The sequence below is a fragment of the Pan troglodytes genome, chromosome 12, assembly GCF_028858775.2.
Source record: "Pan troglodytes isolate AG18354 chromosome 12, NHGRI_mPanTro3-v2.0_pri, whole genome shotgun sequence".
In the NCBI taxonomy this organism is placed as follows: Eukaryota; Metazoa; Chordata; class Mammalia; order Primates; family Hominidae; genus Pan; species Pan troglodytes.
Window position 1 is genome coordinate 80,431,181 of NC_072410.2, and position 12,580 is coordinate 80,443,760.

Sequence of the window (12,580 nt, forward strand, 5' to 3'; positions counted from 1 at the left end):
AGCCCTTCAGTTACATCAGTCGTATTCCTACTGAATTTTTCCTCTAGATTTCTAAAGCTTTAAAGATGGAATGAAATTACATGTTTTATTAAAGAAGAAAACCAAGAAGTGTGTTCAGTCTTAATTATGAGATCACACATCCATCTACTCTGGCATTTCAGGACTATAGTAATGTCTGAAATACTGAAATTGCTTCAAGTTGCTTGACTATTTTATCTTGTATAACTATAGTGTTAATATCTTAACGATTATGACAAATCACTAAATTTGCTGAATGTGGCTAGTAGATCTGCTTTTGCGACTTAAGAATAGATAGTTCTAATACCAATATAGTTCCAAATACCTGCAAAACAAGTAACGTACTCTAAAAGACAATACTCGATTTTTTAAAAATTTACCTTTATTTCTGCTCCTTTTGCTTTCTTCTGCCAGTCCCATACAGTAAGCATATGCTCATTGGAGTCATCAATAACACATAAATGAACACCTGAATCCTAAAGAAAAGTCAATTAGAGGCATTTTAAAATTCACTGATAGGGCTAACATTCTAAGAAAGAAATACCATATTATTAAAACTGCTAATAGTAAGATAACCCAAAATCCTTTAAACTCATCGCTCTTTGAAACATAATGAATACACTATTTACTACAACTGTATTTTCCTCAAAAATATAAAGATTCTTTTACAAAATATTCTATTTAAATCCCCTCATCCCTCCAGGTTATTTCCACTTGCCATCTAGTCACTCCTATTATTCAGAGATAGTGACTAATTTTGAGGCTATCCTAGTCCCTTCTGCATCTTATGCTTCCTTCTTGCTGCCTGTATTAAGCTATTTTTCCTTGTGGTAGGTAAGAAGAAATGTACACAATTTCATAACTTTGTTCCTCATTAAATTTTGACAGTTTGACAGAATAAGCTAAAATTCATGGCTATTTTAGAGTTTGCTGATTTCAGTTTTCTGTGAGATACCTGACTTACATTAACTTGAATAAACAACCTAAGTAAAATTATAATGAAATTCCTTTTTTATAATGAAATTTCCTGTTTTTCTCAAACCATTCTCATTCACGTATTTTAGGTATTCCAGTTTAAGAAAAATAACTACAGATGATATTAAATGCTTTTTAAAAATAGTATCATTTGTGAAATATGCTTTACAATGTTATGGAACAGAGAAACATTGTAGTGAAGAGTGAGAGGCACTGAGGAAGGGCAGAGCTTACTCTCTTCTCCTCTTTATCTCTTAGCCTAAATTGGAATATTATCTGAATTAGAAAAGATAGAGTTATGAGGCAATTCAAGATGGTCTTAACACCGTAACAATGGTTATCAACAACCTGACAACAGTTCCTGCTATAGAGATTTATGGGAGAAAATAAAGTAGCAAAAGTATTGCCTTTATGACCTCTTATCTCCTTTTCTAAATGTCCTTCTCCCAATTCCTGACTTGTTGGACCCTTGACATTCAGTGCCTTCAAGCTAGCAAAGTTCCTAAATTCACTAAAATTTATCTTTCTGCTCTAAAAGTGTCCTTTCCTCCATGTCCCACAAAACTCCCATAATCCAGAATACAGTTGCCAATGGCTAAGAACTGAAGAGATAATATGAAAATATAACTGAGGTCACATAAAATCTACAGGGGTATTTATCTTTGAAATTAAAAAAGTATGTATCCTAAAATATAGAAGGTTGCCTGTATACTTTATAATCATAATTACATACAGTTCAAGAAAAAACCAGAATGTTTAAATGAGTAAGATCTTGTCTTATTTTACCCTTAGAATAAAGCCTCAACACTTAGAAAGGACTGCTGGGGAAAATTTTAAACCCATGTTGTCATCAATTCAAAACCAAGATAATTCAGGACTTCAGGAAATACAAAGGTCTGATTGTTTCTGCTGCTCAAATATGACATCAAGAAAAGCCAATATTTGTACAGAATTGGCCAAGTTTGCTGTGAATTTTTAAAATAAAATAGATCTTTTCTATGATTCAAGGTAAGGCAAAAATGCATCCTATTGCTTGTCTGAAATTGTACTATGCTTTGTATATCTTCCTCCAACCACTTCCTGCTACTACATGGGAGCTCTACCTCAAGGCAGCATAATTCCAAGAATAATTAAAATAAAATATCTTGCATCCTAACTAAACCAAAGTACTTTAGCACTTAGGTCAAAATGCTAGCCATTTAGCAATAGCTAATATGTTAGCAATAGCTAGCATCTCATTTTTCAATTCAGGATTATCACTTCATGGCCACATAAACACAAAACTGAGCTTAACTTCTTTCCTGCTTTTTTGTTCAGCTTGCTTACTTCTCTAAAAATTGTTACTTACTGCTTTTGAAAAATCCAGGCATCCTACTCCACGTTCAAAAGTGCCAAGTCCAATAATCTGCAGTGTGGATAGAGTAACAGAATCCCACACTCTGACGTGGGGTTGTAGAGGCTGCAAAAACACAAGACAGCAGGGCAACTGGACAGGTGGATGCAAATAAACACCAATAGCACACAAAACTAATGCCATTTAAAAAAGTAATAGGGATGGATAAGCTTCTAATAAATTACTAGATTTAGACATGCCTCCAAATGAATCTTAAGTAGGTATTTTCTTATACTGTGAAAATAAGAAAATAGCAGCAAATAACTTGTGTATTTACGATGTTACACATACTATTCTAAGTATTACACATATTAATTTATTTAATCCTATGCACTACAGGTACACTATTATAATTATCATTTAACAGATGAAGAAATTGGAATACAGAGATTTAAATAACTTGCCCAAAGTGATACCGCTATTAAAAGGTTGAGTCGGCCAGGCACGGGGGCCCACACCTGTAATCCTAGCACTTTGGGAAGCCGAGGCGGGCGGATCATGAGGTCAGGAGATTAAGACCATCCTGGCTAACAGAGTGAAAACCCATCTCTATTAAAAATATAAAAAATTAGCCAGGCATGGTAGTATGCGCCTGTAGTCACAGCTACTCAGGAGGCTGAGGCAGGTGAATTGCTTGAACCTGGGAGACAGAGGTTGCAGTGAGCCAAGATTGTGCCACTGCACTCCAGCCTGGGAGACAGAGCAAGACTCCGTCTCAAAAAAAAAAAAAAAAAAAAAAAAGAAAAAAAAAAGGTGGAGTCAGGATTCTAATCCAGGCAAATCTGCTCCGGATACTTTGCTTTTAGTATTACTAATCTTCATTCCTGAGAAAATAACACTTTTTATCAATGTCCAATAATATTAAATAGTAACTGAAACTCTTTAAGTTGTATCAGTTCTAGTCACACATAAAATCAAGAGTTAGCCGGGCATGGTGGCACACACCTGTAGTCCAGCTACTCACTCAAGAGGATCACTTGAGCCCAGGAGTTTGAGCCCAGCCTGGGCAACGAAGTGAGATTCCACCCCTATAATTAATTAATTAATTAAGAAAGTAAATAAGAATCAACAGGTTCATCAACTAAGGGAAACTGCAGTACCTTCCCGCAGACACTGGTTACTTTATATGTTATTTTATATAAAGAAAATGTAACGAGCGTATCAGTTTTCCCATTTTTACAGTAAATAGCTTCTTAAGGGAGAACACTTATTTTTTAGAAACAAAATTTATTAGTATGACTCTGTCTTTTAAACTGTTCTTATATCCTAATGTTTTTTCCATGCTTATACTAGAAATTCCTCAGTACTTAAATTTTAAAAGAATAAAACAAATGAGTTGTGGTTAAAATTACAATAGATTCCACTCTAACAGCAATGTCTCTAGGTACAGAAGGCATAACACTATGCCACTCACCCTTCCATCTTTATCCACGCCAGCTATCTGTCCAGTTGCAATCCTAATTTTGTCAGGATGTATAGCAAGGCTAAAAAGCAGTATTAAGAATGATTTTAAACACAGGAAACATGAAACAACAGAATAACTTTGTACTGACATTTTTCAAATAAGCAGTTTTTAATCGTTAAAAAACATACGTTTATCTGTTTTCTTCAGCAAATCAAACAGTCATCAAATATCTGAAGATTTCTGAATTTTCAGCTGTACTTTTTACTTGTTAAGCTGCACAGATTAATGAATCACTAAGTTCAAAGAAAATATTTATAACTGTGGCATGCTAACGAACTGTTTTCATTTGCTGAAGTTCCTTTCTAGTCCACGCACAATGGCATACAAATCACACGACTTTATTATAGTGAAGATGCAATATTGTGCTGTTTAATTTTAATCTATTAAAGTACAAGCATTTTTTCCTTTTGCTACATAATCCTCATACATGCTGACTTGACAACTCTTCCATCTTTTAGGCCATTTCTTACTTTTCAACAAAAGAAAACAGCAATGAGCATCTTCACACATAGTGCTTTCAATCTTTTAATTAGTTCTTAGCGCTAAATTCTTGTAAGTCAAACTGAGGCAAGGAATTTTTAAATAGAAATGGGAAGTAGCGTAGCATATGTGCCTAAATTACTCACAGCACGTATATGAGTGACTAGCAAATTTCTGAAAAAGACATGTTTATGTCCATATCTAGACTCTTTCAACAACGGTTGTACACTGTGAACATTCCCTTGCTCTTAAATATTTGTACTTAAGAATACATCAGAGGGATATTTACATATTAATACATAAAGTGCTTCCTCATTCTTTACAGCTACATGGTGACCTATAGGTACACTACAACCTCACCAGTAGTCCCCAACTGAAAAATACTTAGGCTGTTTCTAATCTTTATCACAAACAATGCTGCAGTAAATAGTTTTGTACATACATTATTCTGCAAGTGTAAAAGGCAATATTTTAATCAACTCCAAAAGTTCAATATCTATATATTATAATAGTCATCTATTAATTTTTTTCTGGATAAAGATACAGGTGCCAGCATAGTACAGACATAAAAGCTTTTAAATGTTGGAAAACATCCAGTCAGTCCTTGGATCTAAGTGGGGAAAAGGGTAATAAATAAAAAATAAAAGTTGGAAAATATTAATAAACAATAAATAATTGCATTTAACTAAAAAGTAACAAAATAATTTAAAAGCATTTAAAAGGAGTTCTCACATTTGTAGTCTGACATCCTACGGCATACTTATGATCCTTATTCAGCTAGATTTCTTTCTTCCCAAAAGAATAAAGCTTCAAGTATAAAATTTATCTACATAGGACAAATCCTCAATAAATATCGAGTAACCAATAATCACTTTCAGAAACCTGAAAATGTCCAGTCTGTCCCATATATGTTTCATACTACAGACCAGAGAAGAGAAGGACTGTACGACATGAGAAAGCAGAAGAGGTTCCAATCATGATTTATGGAGCATGTGTTTTGTTGCTGCTGATACCACACCACCATTTTGGAGGCCGAAAGTCCTTTTTTTCCTTTTAAAATATATTCAACAGATGACCCATAATATTTTTACATTCTGAGCTTTCCACAAGAAATCACTTTCAATAAAACCCAAATTTAAAAAACACAAAATGAGGGCCTGAAAGAACAAAAATGAACCAATGTTAAATGATACCAACCATTTCACACAGTCTGTATGACCCAGGTAGTGTCGTTGAGTTCTCTCCTCATAATTAAATAGTACTACTACTGATGCAATGAAATAAACTATTTCCCCGGTCGGAAGAAGGTAAACATTAGCTCTACAGTCCTTTCCTCGATAACCATATCTTAAAAGAAAAAGAGTCAAGGTTTTAAATAAACACAGTTTTCAAGTTGTTAACAGATTTTTCATGGATACTTAAGGAATTAGGAAGGTACAATGAAGAAGACTGAACTAGAACTAGAAAACTCATGTCCTGGACGGGCAGAGTGCTCACACCTGTAATCCTAGCCCTTCAGGAGGCCAAGGTGGGAGGATCACTTCAGTCCAGGAGTTTGAGAGTAGTGTGGGCAATAGTGAGACCCCATCTCGACAGAAAATAAAAAAAATTAGCCAGGCATGGTGGCCTGTGCCTGTAGTCCCAGCTACTTGGGAGTCTGAGGTGGGAGAATCACTTGAGCCCAGGAGGTCAGGTCAAGGCTACAGTGAGCAGTGATCGTGCCACTGCACTCCAGCCTGGGCCACAGAGACCCTGTTGCCGCCCACCCCCACCCCTCCACCAAAAAAAAGGAAAACTCGTATCCTGCCATTATCCCTAGCGTAACCTGACTCTTTTAGTATGTTAAGATCTTAGTTTCTTCATTTACCAGACAAATATGTATTGAAATCCTAATGTGTATCAGGCATAATGGTGAACATTCAGTTCCGAACAAAAAAAATGTAGGCCCTATGTCTCTAGAGCTTATCCTCTGGCAAAGAAAAAAAAAAAAATCACCAAATATAAAATTACAAGTCGTGGGGGGGGTAAAAAAAAGACTGCTAGGAGAAAGCCTAAATGGAGGACCTAATTTAGATGGAGAGAAAAAGAGAGAGAAGGGAGGGACCAAAAGAAGGCCTATCTGGAAAAGGGATATTTATGCTGGACCTAAATGATAAATAAGTAATAGCAAGGAACAGTTTGGTAGGCAGAATGTTTGTTAAAAATATGCTGTACAAAACGAAAGGATGGGTGAGTGTGTCCAAGCTGATATCTGCCTAAGAAGGGAATAATTCAAGGGACGTGGGAGGAAGTGCAGGAGAATGGAGGCAGACAACAGAGTTCAAACTACCAACTCCTTTTGTTTCACTGAGTTTCTTGGAGGTTCTAAAAGAAGTGAAAATTTCTAGGTGAAATTAGGAAAGCTCTCCTTTAACAGTCATTTAAAAAAAGTCTGGCTGAAAAGTTAATTCTGAATTACAATCAGCCTTGTTAATTTGAGGTTACAAAATGCTTAACTGATGTTTTCTTATTTAATTCCTACAACAGCCCCTGTGAGGTATGGGTTAATAATTAACCCCTTTTATAAGTAAAGAAAGTTAAGGTTCACGGAGAGTAAGTGGCAGGGCCAAAACTCAAACACTAGTCTTCCAGTTCCAGTCTAGTGCCTTTTCTAGCAAGTACTTGCCATGATGTTCACAAAATATTGTTTATCCTTTCCAAAGATATAAACTTTGATGGCTTTAAATTGCTAACAGCAAAGAATTAGAGATAATGTCTCCTTTTTTTTTTTTTCTGTTGAGACAGAGTTTTCCCCGGTCGCCCAGGCTGGAGTCCAATGGCGTGATCTTGGCTCACTGCAACCTCCGCCTCCCGGGTTCAAGTGATTCTCCTGCCTCAGCCTCCCGAGTAGCTGGGATTACAGGCATGCACCACCACACCTGGCTAATTTTTTGTATCTTTAGTAGAGATGGGGTTTCACAATGTTGACTAGGCTGGTCTTGAACTACTGACTTTGTGATCCGCCTGCCTCGGCCTCCCAAAGTGCTAGGATTACCAGCGTGAACCACCGCGCCTGGCCTGATGTTTCCTTTTTAATTTTTTAAGTAGCTGTTACTTTTTTTTTTTGTATAAAGACAATTTTGACAGAGAATACGTTAACTAATTTGTTAACTAGAGACAAAGCAAATGAATTTGCTGTCATGGTAGAGAAGGATACGCCCACTCCAGTTTGAGCTTCTCAGGAGGCAGTTCCGTTCTGATGTCATCATAGTTGTCAACATCGGAAGGAATGAACATGGTAATTGGCCGACCGCGCATAAACATTTTAATATATTCTCCTTCTGTTGAAACACAAGACAAAAGTTAAGTCATACGTATTTTCGGTATAGTCATACAAAAGTGGATTATTAACGGGATACAATAAAAACAAGACAAAAATGACTACTTCAAAGTTTTAGTCTCATTATATACAATTGTTTTTGTTATATAGTTCTCCTGTATCCACGGGGGACTGATTTTAGGAACACCTTCCTCAGATACCCAAATCCATGGATGCTCAATTTCCTGATACAAAATGGCATAGTATTCACATATAACCTGTATATTCTGAATCATCTCTAGATTACTCATAATATGATGTGAATGCTATGTAAATAGTTGTTGTATTGTTTAGAAAATAATGACAAAAGTCTGCATATATTCAGTATAATAGACAATTTTTTTCCCCAAATATTTTCAACCCATGGTTGGCTGAATCTGTGGATGTAGAATCCATGGATACAGAGGGCCAACTACATTACACAGCATACAGAAAACAAAGTGATACTATAAAGTCCTAGTCTAAAACATTGTAGGGAAAAATAAACCAATGGCCATTTCCTTAACTGAGAATAATTTTTTGATAATTAAAATATAATTTATCTAAGTTGACACATTTCTACAAGAAGTCCAGGAAGGCTGAGTAGAAAAACGCTAAAGAAAATTTTGTGACAGCAGTTTTTCTAACACTTGAAAAGAAGAGTGAGATTATTTAGATAGACAACAACCATGTCTACCACACTACTGGATGAACCTACAGATGTTAAGCGGCATAACTTTTTCTTATGCCAGGAAACAATCAACAATAAAAAGGCCACCTACAGAACGGGAGAAAATATTTACAAGCCATATATCTAATAAAGGGTTAATCTCAAAAATATATAAGGAACTCAATAGTTAAATAACAGATTTTAAAATGGACTAAGGACATCTTTTCTTTTGTCTTCTCTCCAAAGACATAAAAATGGCCAACAGGTATACAAAAAACTGTTCAACATCACTAATCATCAGAGAAATGCAGATCACAATCACAATGAAATATTACCTTATACCTGTCGGATGGCTATTAATAATAATAATAATAATAATAATAAAAGACAGCCGGGCGCGGTGGCTCACGCCTGTAATTCCAGCACTTTGGGAGGCTGAGGTGGGCAGATCATGAGGTCAGGAGATTGAGACCATCGTGGCTAACACGGTGAAACCCCGTCTCTACTACAAATATGAAAAAATTAAAAATAAAAAAAAATTAGCCAGGCATGATGGCGGGCACCTGTAGTCCCAGCTACTTGGGAGGCTGAGGCAGGAGAATGGCGTGAACCTGGGAGGTGGAGCTTGCAGTGAGCCAAGATGGCGCCACTGCACTCCAGCCTGGGCGACAGAGCAAGACTGCGTCTCAAAAAAAAAAAAAAAAAAAAGACGGCAAGTGTTGATGAGGATGTGGAGAAACTGGGACCCTTGTACACTGCTGGTAGGAATGCAAAATGGTATAGTCGCTATGGAAAGCAGGATGAAGGTTCCTCAAAAAGTTAAAAACACAACTACCATATGATGCTGCAATCCCACTACTGGGTATTTTCTAGAAGAATTGAAATTAGGATCTTGAGGAGATATCAGTATTCTCAGGTTCACAGCAGCACTATTCACAATAGCCAAGATGTGGAAACAACCTAAACTCAACTGAATAAGGAAAATGTGGCATGCACATATATATATATACACACGCACATCTTGCAATAATAAAAAACAAAAACATGACCTCAAGATTTCAAATATAATACCCTGAGATTTCAAGACAGTGCTAAGAAACAGTTTTCTTATTGGCAGCATAGGTATCTTATATTTACATAAACCAATAGGTGTTTATAAGATCTGCGACAGTCTAAAACTAAAACGTTAAAAAACACAAGTCTAGAATCAAATCAATACATTTTTTTTTTTCCAAGAGAGTTTCGCTCTTGTTGCCCAGGCTAGAGTGCAATGGCGCCATCTTGGCTCACTGTAACTTCCACCTCCCGGGTTCAAGTGATTCTCCTGCCTCAGCCTCCCGAGTAGCTGGGATTATAGGCATGTGCCACCATGCCTTGCTAATTTTTTTGGATTTTTAGTAGAGATGGGGTTTCACCATGTTGGTCAGGCTGATCTTGAACTCATGACCTCAGGTGATCTACCCACCTCAGCCTCTCAAAGTGCTGAGATTACAGGCGTGAACCACCATGCCTGGGCAATATTACACATCTTTTACAAAAGAAAATACTTCACTCAACTGATGGAATTTTTTTTTTTTTTTGAGATGGAGTCTCGCTCTGTCACCCAGGCTGGAGTGCAGTCGCATGAGCTCGGCTCACCGCAACGTCCGCCACCCGGGTTTAAGTGATTCTCCCCACTCAGCCTCCCAAGTAGCTGGGATTACAGGCATGCACCATCACAACTGGCTCATTTTTGCATTTTTAGTAGACACGTGGTTTCACCATGTTGGCCAGATTGGTCTCAAACTTCCGACTTCAAGTGATCCGCGCCCCCTCAGCCTCCCAAAGTGCTGGGATTACCTGCGTGAGCCACCGCATGTGGCCGCAATTGTTTCTTAGTCCTTTGAAAACAAAAAACCAAAAAAACCCCACCCCGACTTAACCCTGCCTCTAGCATCCCAGTGACCTACATACAACAGGTTTAATAATATTGATGGTGATTGTGAAATGGTTACAAAAGGAGCTAAAGGAGAGACAAAGACTTAGTACAAATACATGGGAAATGTCTAGCACTTGCCAACTTGTCTGGCATGATATGAAAATAGCATTAAAACCAGACTGAAAATGTGATCATCAACCAGAGGCTGATACAACCTTAGGATCTCTAATAATGACTTAAACGACCTAAGGAGAAGAGTATGTAATAATGCAGTTGTTTATATGATGCAAACCATGAAGAGGAAGGAAAGATTAATTACTTCTTGAATGTCTGTAAGTATTTCTTCAGTCAGATTAAAAGGTTTGCTTGGGCTGGGCATGGTGGCTCCATGCCTGTAATCCCAGCACTTTGGGAGGCCGAGGCAGACAGATCACGAGGTCAGGAGTTTGAGACCAGCCTGGCCAACACGGTGAAACCCCGTCTCTACTAAAAATACAAAAATTAGCTGGGTGTGGTGGTACATGTCTGTAATTCCAGCTACTCGGAAGGCTGAGGCAGGAGAATCGCTTGAACCTGGGAGGCGGGGGTTGCAGTGAGCCGAGATCACACCACTGCACTCCAGCCTGGCGACAGAGTGAGACTCCGTCTCAAAAAAAAAAAAAAAAAAAAAAAAAAAAGGTTGTGCTTGTTATGGGTGAGAAGTTCAAGTTATTTTTATTATTATTACTCAGTGTAGTTGGCCTCAGAGTTTGATCTAAGAACAGGCTAAGGCCTCCCACACGATGGTTTCAACATCACATGATGTACATCTTCATTACTTCTGAATCTAAGAGTGGGCTCTGCTTCCTGATGATTTTTAGCATAGCTGAAATTTGATAAGAAAATGACCAGCTGTAAATATTCCCTACTTCTGCAGTCATCCTGATGTGTATTTCCTTGTCCTTATTTGTATAGTTTACTCTTTTAAGTGTCAACTTGTTATATAATTTTTCCTCTAGTTTTTAAGATTACAAACTTTCTGAAGGCAGATATCTCATCCTTTGGAATTTATTCCAGGATCTTTTATCAGAGGTGTACATCATAAATACTTTCTGAATAAAAAAGACATTTAATAGATGCTTCTATCACCACCTAGAAAGGAGTGTAGGTATAGCAAAGGGGGAGGGTTAGTGATAGTATCAAGGAAGAAAAAAAAATGCCCTCCTTTTTGAACAGGCACAGCTCAGAACACCATATTGGGCATCAAGTGGCAAGCAGCCTAAGAAACCAAGTAGAAAAGCAAAGGCATGATGTAGTGCTTCTAACTTTTCTGATATGATATAAAAATGGCAATGCATATTAGGATGACAATGCTTTCACTATCTATAAATTGGTCATATATGTTGGAGATCAAGTATATAACCTAAGCACTTCAAACAATTTCTGGCAATACATTATAGTGAAAACAGCATGAGCTTTGGAAAAGATTACGACTTGAATCTTAGCTTCACGCTTTGTTAACTGCAAGACTGGCTTCGTTTTCTCAATACACAAAGTGATAATACTACCTGCTGTTTGGAATTATAAGTGATTAAATAAGACATCACACTGTAAAGCATAATATGAGGTTCTTGACATATTTATCCTTTTGCCTTTGAAAGGGATTTATGACCACTCTAAACACTGTTTAGCAATTGTTTATGATTTAGTACACTATAGTATCTTTTCATAAGCTTTAAAGTGACTGTCCGCAGAACAGCAAGTAAGCAAACTAGAATTCTGCTGAGTCTATTATGTACACTTTAAAACAACACAAATTCATTTGCAGGAAATGAAAATGAGAGAAGTGGGAGAGTACATGGTGACTGAGGGTGGGGACACTGTATTCGAATACCCCATACCCCATCTCAGCGAGGGAGCAGCAAGGCCACTCCATGAAGAATGTGGACCTAGTGGTACTAGGTCTTCTTATTTTTCAAAAGAAATAGAAAATCCATAATTTATTGTGAAACCTGCCAATTTTAAAATGTTTACTCCTCTACCAAAAAAGGGGAAACATCATATGAAAACATACCTTTGGCCTGCACACAACACCAGTTTGCAACCTCTTCTTTTAGGAAGACACTCTTTACCTTGGGTATTAGGTAAAATATATAGATGAAGAAGAGCCTCTTTTCTCCCCAGTCATTGTCAAATTCTCACTGCACACTTTTTCCTGAGATTCTCGGGCTTCTTGATCTTACAATCATAAAACTTATAGTCAGTATGTATTATCCCAATGCTACTTTCTACCTGTCTTCACTATAAACCACCAGGAAACTCAATAAGGGATGGGCGATGGGACT

General features: G+C 37.1%; 1 protein-coding gene across 12 annotated transcripts in view; it reads right to left on the bottom strand.

Moving 5' to 3' along the window:
• Nucleotides 1–12,580, bottom strand: part of EML4 (EMAP like 4) — a 162,993-nt gene that overhangs the window by 43,852 nt on the left and 106,561 nt on the right. For all 12 annotated transcript variants that reach the window (XR_010149563.1, XR_010149562.1, XR_001715736.4 and 9 more), the window contains 5 exons: nucleotides 7,528–7,651; nucleotides 5,529–5,678; nucleotides 3,801–3,870; nucleotides 2,342–2,452; nucleotides 399–494 (listed from right to left, as the gene is read on the bottom strand). Coding sequence is in view for 6 of the 12 variants with exons in the window: in XM_016948426.4 (XP_016803915.3) it covers nucleotides 399–494; nucleotides 2,342–2,452; nucleotides 3,801–3,870; nucleotides 5,529–5,678; nucleotides 7,528–7,651 (551 nt within the window). In the remaining 6 variants the exon portion in view is untranslated. The remainder of the gene's footprint in view (nucleotides 1–398; nucleotides 495–2,341; nucleotides 2,453–3,800; nucleotides 3,871–5,528; nucleotides 5,679–7,527; nucleotides 7,652–12,580) is intronic.